General features: G+C 41.6%; 1 protein-coding gene across 5 annotated transcripts in view; it reads left to right on the top strand.

Annotated features, from left to right (window-relative positions):
• HAAO (3-hydroxyanthranilate 3,4-dioxygenase) overlaps positions 1-4,505 on the top strand; it is a 70,650-nt gene extending 66,145 nt beyond the window's left edge. For all 5 annotated transcript variants that reach the window (XM_014598109.3, XM_014598111.3, XM_014598110.3 and 2 more), the window contains 2 exons: positions 316-398; positions 2,848-4,505. In XM_014598109.3, coding sequence (XP_014453595.1) covers positions 316-398; positions 2,848-2,926 — 162 coding nt within the window. In that variant the 3' untranslated portion in view covers positions 2,927-4,505. The remainder of the gene's footprint in view (positions 1-315; positions 399-2,847) is intronic.
• Positions 4,506-13,188: the final 8,683 nt, after the last annotated feature.

The following is a 13,188-nucleotide window of genomic DNA, read 5'->3' as shown; positions in this document are numbered from 1 at the left end:
TGTTTAGACAGCCATATTAAAAAGCAGGCCACTAGATTAGCTCATTAACAATGTATGCAGGATAAGCTGGTTTCTGCGTAACTTCATTATGGAACTAAAGTCTGAAACTTGTTTTTATTGCTGCTAACTCTGCCAGGTGAAGAAGATCAGCTACAGTTTTAAGATAAGCCATGCAGAACAGAACCGTTTTTGAGCTACGTTTCTGTGGAAATGCCAGATTTCTAACTAAAACGTGCTTCTTTCTTAGTATCAGCCTTTTCTTTCTGCCAGTGACAGCACATGAAGAATTAAAAGCTGTTTGTTTTTGTCGTTTAGGAAAGCACATCTGCTGTTGCTATGGATGGTAAAACCTTGACTCTGACTGCTGGTGATAGCTTGCTGATTCCTGCTCAGTCTACGTGAGTAGAGTGGGTTCCTGGCATGGTTTCCCAGCTTTTGATAACAAAAGCCTCAGTTCTGCATCTTACTCCTTTGGTCTATACAAGGGTGTGTGTCTAGAACAGCAGAGCCCCTGTAAAAAATGATATCTGCTATAACTTATCCTGCTTGGTAAAACAAGAGAAGTGGTGAGAATGAAATGCAGTGGGCATACAGCTCAGTGTAGACCCCCTCAAAGACAGCAAAAGAAAGAAAGCAGCCCTGTAAGCTGGTCTCCTAGCCTGTTGGTTGCTGCATGTGGGTTTTGCTCCCTGAGTAGCCAGTCTTCCCAAACGAAGTACAGTCTTTGAACAGCAAGGCAACAAGCAAATAAACTACTGAACAAAACCAAAGCCTTCTGCCCTGTTCTGGGCACGAGGAGGGGAGACCTATGGCTCTGACCCAGGGGTGGGCAAAATGGCAGATCCATCTGGTGGCCAGACTCCATTTCCCAGCAGCCCCTACCCACATCACTGGAGCCAGTTTCCATGGAGATCCCAGGAGGGGTAGGGCCATAACAGTGCAGGGCCAGGTTTTCCATGGAGACTGACTCAAGCTCTGGGGCTAGGGCCAGGATTTTGCGGTGGTGACAGAGTGGTCTGGAGTTGGGGCAGAGCTGTGATCTGCTGCCCACATGCCCCAAGCAGGTGTATGCAGGCAGATCTCAGCTCTGCCCTGAGCAGGGGCATGAGGGCAGCAGATTGCGGCTCTGCCCTGGCTCCAGACCAACCTGCCACCAGCACAACATCCCAGGCCCAGCCCTGGAGCAGCTCCCTGCCAGTGCTGCTTGGTCAGGTCTCCATGGCAACCCTGGCCCTGCACTGTCACGGTCCCACCCCTTCTAAGGTCTCCATGGAAACTGGCTGCAGTGACGTGGGCAGGGACTTCTGGGAAATGGAGTCCGCTGCATGCTGAATCCAGCCCTCGGGCCAGACTTTGCCTACCCCTGCGCTAACCCCAGTTTAACAGCCTGGCGCCCTCTTGCTAGCAAGCTTGCCTCCTATTGGGAAACTACTCTGTCACCATTTTGCTTCCTTTTTTGCTTTCTCTTGCCCCTGGGGTTTTAAACTCCCAGTGGGACACTCCCTCATTATCCAAATGCCCTGTGGCTGGGCTCTCTAAACAAAGCTGACTATTCCCTCTTCAAGGTACAGGCTGTCCTATTACAAGCTCTCACTAAAGGAACTGGGACAATAACAGTTTACAAAGGTCCTTCACATAGGTAGGAGGTGGAGGTCTATCCATCAGAACCTGCCTGTCTCAGAAAGTGGCATCCAGAGCTTGATGTCAGGTCTAACTAATGTATATGTATATTGGCTACTTGGGTGCTAGTTCAAGAATACCACTCTGTCCTGTAAGTATTGTCCTGACATAGAAACTGGATCATGGCAGGGCCATCACTAAATAAGCTGCTGACATACATAAAGCATGCACAACAGAGAACTGTCCAATAGAGAGAGAGAAAAGTTTGAGTTGAAAAAAAATACCAGCCAACTCTTGTGAAAATATGACACAGGCAGGCAAACATAGAGCACCAGAAAAAGACAATGGTTGTATATTGATAGTGTGAAGCGACTGATTACAGGCAGGTGGCTTTTTTCCTCTCCTCTGCAGAAGCAACACCCCAGCAAAATATTTCTGATCTCTAGATCAACTTTTATTTAGTATCCCATAATATTAAAAAAAACATTGAAAGACTTTAAATGACCAAATTGTACACAGAACTATTCTCTGTGACATTCTAAAACTTTCCAACCTCCTCCATCTATTGTTCTCTCCTACTGGTGTGTCAACTAACTTGTCTTAAAAGTAATCCCCATTCTTCCAGTTGGATCAATGAGAATAGGTCCATTTAGAATCTCTTGGAAGTCAGGAAGGTAAACCTGGACAAAGTGGTCCACCAGAATAGGTCACAGGGGATTGGGACCATTAATTGTAAGGTCTTTGGGGCAGGGACTCCTTACTTTAGCATCTAGCAAATGGCATCCTGATCCTGAGTATGGTCTCTGGTTATTTCTCTAATATAATAAAGAGGGCCTTAAATCAAAATACTCCTGAACTTTTGCGCATTTGAAATCCTGATTTAGATCTGTACTTTTAAAGCTAATAACTCATTAGAGTGATTCTGTTATTACCTCTGTATGAGAGCAGAATTTAGCCCTTTGACTTGGACCCGTATATAAGGTAGACAATTATTTACTTGAATATCTCACCTGGTATAATCCATATCTTTCTTGCTACACCAAAGGGTATTATTCGTATATTGCTTATATTGGTGTTCATGGAAAGTAACTCCACTGAACTGAATAGAGATGACTAGAAAGAAACCAGTTTAAGTGCAATCAGATTAGGCCCCATAACATCCCCCTGCATTGCAACTACATAACTACATAACTTTTCAAATTAAATGGACTTTCTCTGTATTTTTAGGTACCATTGGAAGAGATCAGAAGGATGCCTTGCTCTTTACATTGCACAGGATCCAACACGCAAGAGACCTTATACTTAACTTGTGAAATTGAACATTGGTGATCAGAAATGTTAGTGCACAAGGACCATTTTAAAGATGCTGACAATATGACTTCCCCAAATCTATATCAGAGTTCTCATTAAAAGTTTTCATTGAAATTTATGTTTCATCAGTAAGTTCAAATAACTTTAAAAATCAAGTGAGCAGCATGAAAATCTATAGCTGATGAGCTATTTTGGTAAAAATTCAGAATATTCATTATTCCAAAACAAATGTAAAACTGATCTAAGTAACTGAGTCCAATATGCAAAGTTACATTCTTGATCCTAGCTACAGCAAATCAAACTTTTCTGAATAGGAGTCCTGGGTGAGCCTTCTGGATGTTACTGATATAGCTACTACTGACTGCTACTCAGCAGAAAATGGATCATTTTAAAGCTAAAACACTAACTGGAGAGCTCTTTAAAACTGGGTTCTATTCCCAACTGTGCCACAGACACTCAGGCTAGGGACAGATATTCCACATAAACTCGTATAAGTGATAGGGAACCAGTTCAGACCTGTTACACACCAGAAGTTCAGTGCATATAAACTGCTTTCAAAATGGCCAAAACCAGTTTAAGATAAACCTGTATGGATGTAGTATCAGACTTAACTGATTTAGGTTAAATGCTTTATTGAACTTCTGTCCAAGATCCCCTCCAGATTCAAGTTAATTCACGGTCCCCCAGGATCCCAGGATGCTTTGTACCTTCCCTGCAAACTCCCCCTTGCAGGCAGGCTAGTGTTGGCCCAAGCTGTCTGCACCAGCTAAGCAGGGTGTCATGCTCTAGCGTCCCCTGGCTTCTGGGGGCCACTGCAGGGATCTGGCTGCATTTCTGAAATCAAAATGTGAATGTCTGTTTACTGGCTTATTAGTTTAATCTATGAAGCTTTGACTAACCTGCAAAAATGTAATTGATTCAGCCTCAAGTTATTTGACTATCTGTACTTAGCCTTAGAGTTCAGTGAAGTCATTTCCTCTCTCTAGCATCAGTTTCTTCATTTGTAATAAAGCAATAATGATAATTACCTAGCTCATAGGGTGCTGAGAATTTTAATTTGTTAATGTTTGCATATGTTTTGAGACCACTAATGGAAAGGTCCATAAAACAAATCAGCCATTATGCGTCATGTATCAATTAATATTATGACAGCAAGAGTTCAAAGCCCACAACCAAGGCTTGATTGTAGTCCACTATCTGCAGAAACCTCATTTTAAAAGGTGATCCAAGAAGCTCTGTGATGGGTTCCAGAGAGAAGTTCCCATCCCTGCTGCCTCTTCATTCTTACCTTAAAAGCCAAACTGACATGTCCAATGCTTTTCCTGGCTGGAGTCTCAGAGATTTTACCTGAATCTGCTTTTTGGATCCTTTTGCTACTGAAATATTGATTACCAGGTTATTTAGAAAGATGTTATCAAATCCTAGCCACTTTGAGAACTATAAAATTACTGTAGCTTGATTTTTTTGTAATTATATCAATAATGTAAATTAAAAAAACAGACTCTGTTAATGCCTATAGATTTTCAGTATTCCTGTCTACCACCTACGGAACTTATTAAAACCAAGCTGTCATATCTTTTATGTTAATGATTATTCCGTTGATGAGACGATGTCAGATGGAATGACTGTAGTCTTTAATTTATATTAAAGCTCACTTTAGAAGCTTTTCTGTTAGAGTGTACAGCAGAAGCTTGCTAATTTCTACTAGTAATTGAGAGGCCCATTGTGAATTACTAAATTTGGCAAATTAGGGTCCAGTCATTAAGGCATTTAAGCAAGTGAAAATCTTTAATCACATGAATAGTTGCATTGAATTAAAGGGGATTATTCCCATGACTAGTGATCTCCAAGGTTAAGGGTCTGTAGGTTGTCATCTAATAGAGCAAAGGCCTAAACTGGAGCCAGTCAAGGAACTGGGCTGCAGTGTCTCCAGTGTGGAATGCACAACACTGCATTAGCCACTGAAGCTCCTAGCTAACCAGTACAACTTCCTGTTGAGGGTGAATATGACATCCTGTACCTTTCTCCAGACTTTGGGCACCTCACTCAGGGCTGCAGAATCCACTGAGAATCCACTGAGAATCTCACTCCACTGAGAATCCACTACCTCAAATCCTTTCCTAAGCACAGGTGCAACAGCCATTCTTTCAAAGAAAGATGTGATTTTGTTTTTTCAGATGTTCAGAGGAGATGGTGGTTCCGCCTCACACTTTTTAAGTCTATTAGTTAAAGCATTTGCCCAGGAAGTGTGAGATCTGGATCTGGAGATCTGGATTCAATTCCTTTCTCCTCCCAAGAGGGTTCAAGCCCACATTTCTACCTCCTAAGGGAGTGCCCTAACCACCTTTGGTCCCCTGCCAAGGGCCACTCTCTACATCTTCTCTTGAAAATGGGCCACTGTACAGAAAGGAATTCAAGATTAATCAAGTCAGAGAGGAAGCAAGAGGGAGTGTGAGTCTATAGCTTAGTTATAGAGGCACAAGGAAGGAGACGTTCTGGCTTCTTGTCCCTGGACCCAAAACAAACAGTCCTGGGAGAAGGGACCAGAGCCTCAAGAAGTTTGGGGCATGCATATAGGTGTGGTGGTACAGGTACCTGAGTAAAACTGTGGACATTTGGGTACTTAAATGCCTACATTAGGCATCTACATCTTTTGTTTTCCTCTTTTATCCAGTGCCTAATCCTACTGCTATTAATTTCAATGGGATTTTGCCATGAACTTCAAGTGGGAATAGAATTAGGGTCTGATCCTATGAAGTGCTAAGCATAACAATAGGAGCTAAGGGTGCTCAGAACCCTGCAGAATCCACGCTTGAATGATCAAACGATCAACAAAGTATTATAGTGACATTTTAAAGTGCTTGAGCTTAGTAGAGAGCTCTTCAGCTCATACTCAGAGTGTATTAGCATTTTATTAAATCAAAATTTCAATATTTCAAATTCTGTTTGTGTTGTCATAGGACTTAAAACACACAAAGAAGTGATCCATAGCTTCTTTGATAACAATTCTGACAGGATCATAGGAAAGGAAGGCTGGAAGGGACCTCATAAGGTCACCTAGTCTAGCCTCCTACTCAAGGCAGGAGCATCCCTGACTGAACCATCCTAGCCACGTGTCTATCAAACCTACTTCAAAAAATTTCCAGGGATGAAAATTCCATAACCTCTCTAGGTAGCCTATTCCCAGGCTTACCCCCTCCTCCCCTGCCATAGCAAGAAAGTTCTTCCTAATCTCCAACTAAAATAGCCTCTAATGAAATTTGAAGCCATTGTTCCTAGCACTGTCCTTGACAGCCACAGAGAAAAGTCTGAGACCCACTTTACAGGGTCCATCTCCATCCTCTTTATAATTGTCCTTCAGATATTTGAAGATTGTTATCAAATCCTCCCTCAGGACTCTCCTCTCCAGACTAAATAACCCTAGTGTTTTCAGCCTGTCCTCTTAAGTCATGGTTCCCATGCCACTCATCATTTTTGTTGCTCTCTGCTGGACTCTTTCCAGCCTGTGAATCAACAGTGTCAGTGGAAATATGCTGTAAATACACCAGTTACCTGATCAGATTTTTAATAAACTTTCACTTCATTGACCTACATTTAAACAAATTGAAATATGAAGATAATTAAAAAGGGTGCTGATTAGCAAGATCCCATTGTACATCAGCATCAGGTCGGAAACAGCTGGTGCCTCTAAGTAACCGTGACAATTAAGAAGAATAATTCCAACTGAATAAGGAACTCATAATTTCTCACCAGTTGAAAGAAGCACATCAATAATGACCTCTGTGGGAGCTGCATATGTTTGGTCTAGTGATAGTAAAAATATAGCTTTAGTGTACAATTTGAACCATAAAACACAACGTGGAATTTGCTGTCATCAGAGAACACTATTGATGAGCATGATTTTAAAAGGGTTGCATGTTTTTTATCATTAAAAACAGTTTTACTCCAGTAGAGAGCATCATTAAAAAGAGTAACTGAACCTCATGTTTCAGTGATCACTTACAACAGATCAGGAGAGAAATCTTCCTTCTCAATCTCTACTTGTATGACCACTATACCTTGCTTGTTCTTTAAAGGATGATATTCAGCGCCTTCCTAGAGACAGGACCTATAACAGTAGATGGCTCAGTAGTTTGAAGCATAGGAGTACTATAACTGAACCTTTGTCCTCCTATAGAGAAGCAATAGTAAGAGCACTCACACACTATAATTGAGTCTCACTCAAGATTATGTCTATATGCCAAGCACAATACCTTCACCAAGATGTATCCTGCCTATTCACTCCTGCTGCATCTGTGCCTAAGTCTGCCTTACTGTCCAGGGGTCCTGGTGGGTATATATCCCACCACCTTTTGCCTACAGAGAGACAGAAGAGAGCTGGCTTTAGTACTGCACCACAGTAAGAAATATCTTCCATTTCATAGTTAAATATGCTCATTATGCTGTGCCTTCAGTTCTCTACCCACGCTGACTTTATGGAACAGATGCATAGAAAACAGCCTTCTCATCAACATTACATTTAAGTAAAGAGAGAGATTTTTAGTTATCTAAGCACTTCAGGAGACGCCTGCAAAACAGCAAATGTTCTTAACTTCCTAAATGACCACTCTTCTTTGTGACTAGCACTCTAAAACGCTATATGAAGGAAGAATTTTAAACCAGGTCCATTTGCCAAGATTGTCAACCCTGGCTTGCTTCTAACTGAAGACATAAGATAATGGTGGAGCTGTTTTTTTAACAGCACGACATTCAAAATAAATTTGTTTGGAGTCTAAGTACAACAGCGAGGCATAAGCTAAAGTGATTTAAAAAGAATAACTAAATATGAGTTAAACTATTTTAGTTTCACATGTAAAACCAGAAACAATGAATAATCTGCAAAGACAGGCTACAAGGAGGATCACATGCCATATCTAAACAAAGTTATTCAGCAGGTCCAATTCAAAACACATGGAAGTCAACAAAAGGGTTCATTGATTTCACAGGGGTTTTGACTAGCTTGGAATAGGAAAATTAGAAAACAAGACTCAGCCATGAAGTATTACATCTAAAGAAATAAATTAGAAAAGCGATTCAACATATTGTACTTGACCCTGCTGCATTTTAAGTGACCACAGCCTCCACTATAATCAATGAGCACTCGGGACATACAACACCACAAACAAGTGCTCAGCTCTTTTGCAGGACTGAGGTCTGAAATGGCAGTTACCTAATGCACATCAATTTTATATCCTGCCACAAAGAACTTATGTTTATTTTTTTACTTGGTTTCGTTCAGTAAGTTCCTCTTAGTTTCTGCATTTAAGCCTACCTTGAGGTAAAAACATGTCAGAATGTTACCTACCTCATGAAAGCTACAAACAAGCCGTATCATCCGTGAAAAACACATATTTTGATTCTTTGGTGTGTGACTATAGTGCCACGCACATGGACTTAAAAAGAATGATTTTAAAGTGCCTGATGTTGCTTCTATATTTCTGACAGATCTGTCAAAGTTGAGTGACCATTACCGAGTTAAGAAAAAAAAAGGATGCCAAAAGTCCTATTCTGGGATGCAGTGATGCCTTCTGGATAGAACAAACTCAGGGAGCCAGGAGATCTTAGCTATATCCCATGCTCTGTAACTATCTCGTCCTACAAACTTTGTAGATCTTTGCTTTGAGAAGGCACTATAACAGTGCAAAGATTTATTATTACTACTTACAAACACATAGCAACACATTTAGATATGCAATGAGAAATATGGATATAGCCTCTGCATAACACCAAATAATTGGACAATTATAATCACAGGGTTATCATAAATTTAAAAAAATGTATTTATTTGAAAGAGGTCTGTGTTTGTTTCATTGAAAAATATTTTATGTAAATGGAAAAATTAAAGCCCCAAAATGATAAAGATTATGTATTTCACTTCCAGTAGAAGTGAGCTCTTGTACAATAAACTGTCTGATTTATCTTTCACAGTTTGGTGATAGATTTGACATATTCAATAATGTCAGACTTAATTAAAAATTAGCAGATGTTAATATACAGCTTGAAAGTTTCACATTTAGAATTTGTAGGCACTAAAAGCTAAATTCTGTCAAGAACTTGGGTGCTTAAAAGATAGATATTGCAGCAACTGACTTTTAGGTACCTGTTCCCCAAACTAAAATCCAGAACCCAGAGGTAGGTGCCCCAGTTCTCTCTACAGCAGGGGTTTGCAACTTATGGCCTGGATCCAGCCCACAGAGCCATTTTATCTGTGGTATGTTAGCAATGAGAAGAGCCTTTATCTGCACATGTAGAGGGACCCCTAGTGTCAGCACGTTCCTCTAAACTAAGCTAATCAATTGGGAACACTGAAATCAGAGGCTCAGTCTCAAATCCCATCCCCCAAAAACCTCACATTAGGCTGCAATGATCCTTCCCCAAACACTCTGGATCCTTGCACCCTTTGTTTTCTCTTTGAGCACAGTTGTAAAGAAAGGAGCAAACCCCATTTCATTTTGTATAATTGCCTAGTGGTTGGAGCACTTGCCCAGGAAGTTGGGGAATCTAGATTCAATTTCCTCCTCTCCAGACACATCTACACATTTTGCTATGTCAATGTTGTTACTGTGCCGTGATTTAGTACTACCTCTTGGAAGTACTAAATCACAGTGCAATAACAGCCCATACTGTGCTGTACATTTAGTGCATGGTTATTTTTAGCAGCTACTTCGCTGTAGCAGCACGCTATACCAGGGGAGCGTGCTGCTATGGGGAAGTAGGTGCTGCATCCCAGTTCTTGCCTGTGGATGCTACATTGCTGTAGCGCATTGCTACAGTGACATAGCATCACATGTAGACGCACCCTCCATATGGGTATTTAAATCAAATCATTCTTCTACAAATGTACCTATAGACTAGTACAGAGCCTATAAACTACTGCAGATGGGAAGAACTTTCTACTCCTCCAGCTGAAGCCAATGTGCAGAAAAGTATTCAGGGATTTATTATTAATAGTATTATTGGCTTGTGATCATGGAAAAGTTAATAAAGGTCATATATATATATATATATTTGTCCTTTGCGGGTGAAGATGACTGCATCCAGCAGGGAAAGAAGAGGGAGGAGGGAAAAGAGAGAAAAGAAGTGGGAAAGAAACAAGGAGTGAGAAAAGAGAATAGGAGAAAAAAAGGAAAAAGGAGAAAAGAGACAGAGGAAAGAGAAAGGAGTGGGGTGGAGGCTAGGGTATGTAAGTGACTCATAAGCCTGTTCTTTGCCTTGAACAACATGCTGCAGCAGGCACAGCAAAGTGATGAGGATTGGGCATGAGAGGTTTTCGTTTTCCTGGCCATGCATTTCTTTATTGCTTCTGCTGTGCATTGCTGTTCGAAGGCCAGTGCTCCGTTCTGGATTGATGATCTCAAGGACGGATAGTCATGAGCAATTTGCTCCCATGACTCCGGGTCAATGCCGAAAATCTTTAGGGACACCGTTAGTGTGTCCTTGTACTGCGTCTTTGGTGTGCCACAAGAGTATTCTATTTGACAGTTCACCATAGTTCGTAATAAAGGTCATAAGTAATTGTTTAATATCTTATGAAACTGTATGTAGAGCCACTGATGGATTAGCACTAGACACATCTACACATGTGATTAATGCACATGAATAAACTCCAGAGCTTATTGCTCTGGAGTTTTTTGCTCCTGGGTGCACTGTTTGAACATGCGCCTGGGAGCAACAAACTCCAGAGCATATTTCTCCAGAATGTACTTGTGCACAGCACGTGGAGCCCAGTTGAAGCAGCCCAGGCTGGCAGGGGACCCAGGTTGGTGGGGATCAGCCTGCCAGCCCAGGACTGATCCAACTGGGCTCCACATGCTGTGGAAAAGCTGGCTGAGGCATGAGGAAGCTTTCAGCATGGGGGCTGCCTGCTGGCTAGCCATATGCTGAATCACCCTCATGCCCCAGCCATCTGGGTAGTGTCTACACGTACACTGCTGAGCACAAAAAAACTCCACAGCAGGGTAGCACTTGTATTTTACAAGTACTATCCTGCTGCAGAGTTTATTAGTTTTGTGTGCCCTAATAGGGGTGCACGTGTAGACACTGAGATGTTTACTGCTCATTTAATGAGTTAACTGCGCAGTAAACATGTCTTGTAGACATGTCCACTGATTATCTGATGTTGGATTCTGAATGAAACAAAGGTTATAGACAATCATTAGTCGATGAATGCAAGTTTAACAACATGAGACTCCCCAAGTGATTTTTGACACTCTCTAAATAATTAAACTGAATGATTTTAAAAAACAAAAGCTTTGAAAATAACAGGTTTTACTGCCATTTGAACCTTTTGGTTCTGGGTAATTCACAAAACTGAATGTAAACTACACCATTCAAAACAAAAGTATTTCTGTGTGCAAACACAGCTATTTGATTTTAAGAACACGTGCATTCTAGTGCTGCTGAGTGTGCTGATCCTGTCTCTCACCAGGCTGCCTGTGAAGACAGGAGATGAGGAAAACTTGCTTGCAGTTAATCAGGGATCTGCAGGGGGGAGAAAACAGGAAAAGGATTCAATTTTCATTAGCAGCCATGAACAAGCAACAGCAAACTAAATGTGTGACATAGACACATAATTTCTACCACAGGTGCCGATCATTAAAAGCACTGTGCTATTCACAAAGGACCTGATCTTAGTGCACAAACCCCAAACAGTCAACAAGACAGCAGTTACTTTTGTCTTTTGCAAAGAAAATAAAAACCGCAAAGCCCTTTTCAGATAAGTCTTCACTTTACAGAACAAAGATCATCCACTCAGTGAACAGAAACGTAAGGCCATATTATTTAGCTGATGAATTTAAAATCGTAAGAAATGAAAGCAATTCCGAGAAAACCTGAGAAGCTTCCCACTGCTCGTGGTTAATATTCAGAACATATTTTTAAATACATTAGGTAAAAAAACCTACGTTGATTTTCAAAGAGATCATACAAACCAGAAACTGGATAAAGTTCTGTAGGTTTACAATTCATTGAACGCTACTAGACTAATATACTATTAAATAAAAGCTATAAGTTACAAGAATAAAAGCTATAAGTTACCAAACTAGAATTCCCATTGCTTTACTGCATCAGGCTTTGCAACATCTTAACAAGTTAATCAGTTACACTTTGCTTTCCTGTTACAGATTTAATTTACAGATGTAATTCACAAAGCTAGTAAATCTTCTTAAACAAATACACAGGCAAGAACAAAATGGGTATGGCAGACAAAGGCACTTTATCCTCATAGCTCTGGAACCTCAGTGGTCCTCCTGTTAGTGTAGAGCCCCTACACTCAGCAAGCTTTCCAGGCGGCCGGCAGGTGAATAGGCAACAAGACACAGCTTAAAAAATATGTCAGCAGATAGAACCCAGCAGGGATAAAACAACAGTATGATCATACATAAACAAAGCTACATCAATAAAATTCGACATGTAACTACATCAAACACGTAAAAGCAAAATAATAGTCAAGGGGTACTCTAGCAGACCCGTAAAACAACCGAACCACTAGCAGTCAAAACAAGGCAGTTCATAAGCATCTCACCCTACAACATGAAATTACACAAGTTTACAGCAAAAGATACAATTTACAGACTACTCAGCAGTATAAGGAATAAAGACAATATTAAACAGTTGCATAGGAAACAGATTATGGTACCACTATGGTGCCAAAGGAAAGAATAATACCAGGGAAGAAGAAGGTAAAGAGCCATCCTCAACCACACCTAGTCCCCATGATTAGACTGGCTCAATAAGCACAAATCCTTCCCTGATGAACAGAGCCCTTCCTCCCCTGTGGAAACCGCCATCTCTCCCCTTCTTGGGATGGCAGCCCTCTACCCAGGCACTCATGACTCATCAGCAGCTCTGGTGGGCTTGGCTCATCTCTCTCTCTCTCTCTGTGGGTTGGCTGCTGGGGCTCCTACCTCACTGGGGCTGCCACTCTGTCCTGTTGCCACTTGCAGCAGGAAGGCCCAAGCTGCCTTGTGCAACTACCAGGGTCTGCCTGCTCTTCAAGGCCCTCTGTGCACCATCCGGTGACCCAGGGCCTCTGCCGCTTACAGGGATGGGGACCTGCACTGTCTCGTGCAGCCGCAGAGTCCCTTCAGCTGTCTCCAAGCCCTGTGCACCATGTGCACCCTTTGGCTCATTCCACACCCCGAGCAACTCCCTGTGCACTGTGGAGCTTCTGCCTCTTGCAGGCATGGGGACCCATGCTGCCTCGTGTAGCTGCAGGGT

This window comes from Alligator mississippiensis, chromosome 1 (genome assembly GCF_030867095.1).
Source record: "Alligator mississippiensis isolate rAllMis1 chromosome 1, rAllMis1, whole genome shotgun sequence".
Taxonomy (NCBI): domain Eukaryota; kingdom Metazoa; phylum Chordata; order Crocodylia; family Alligatoridae; genus Alligator; species Alligator mississippiensis.
The sequence above is the reverse complement of the archived record's forward strand: the minus strand, read 5'-3'. Positions and strand labels throughout refer to the sequence as shown.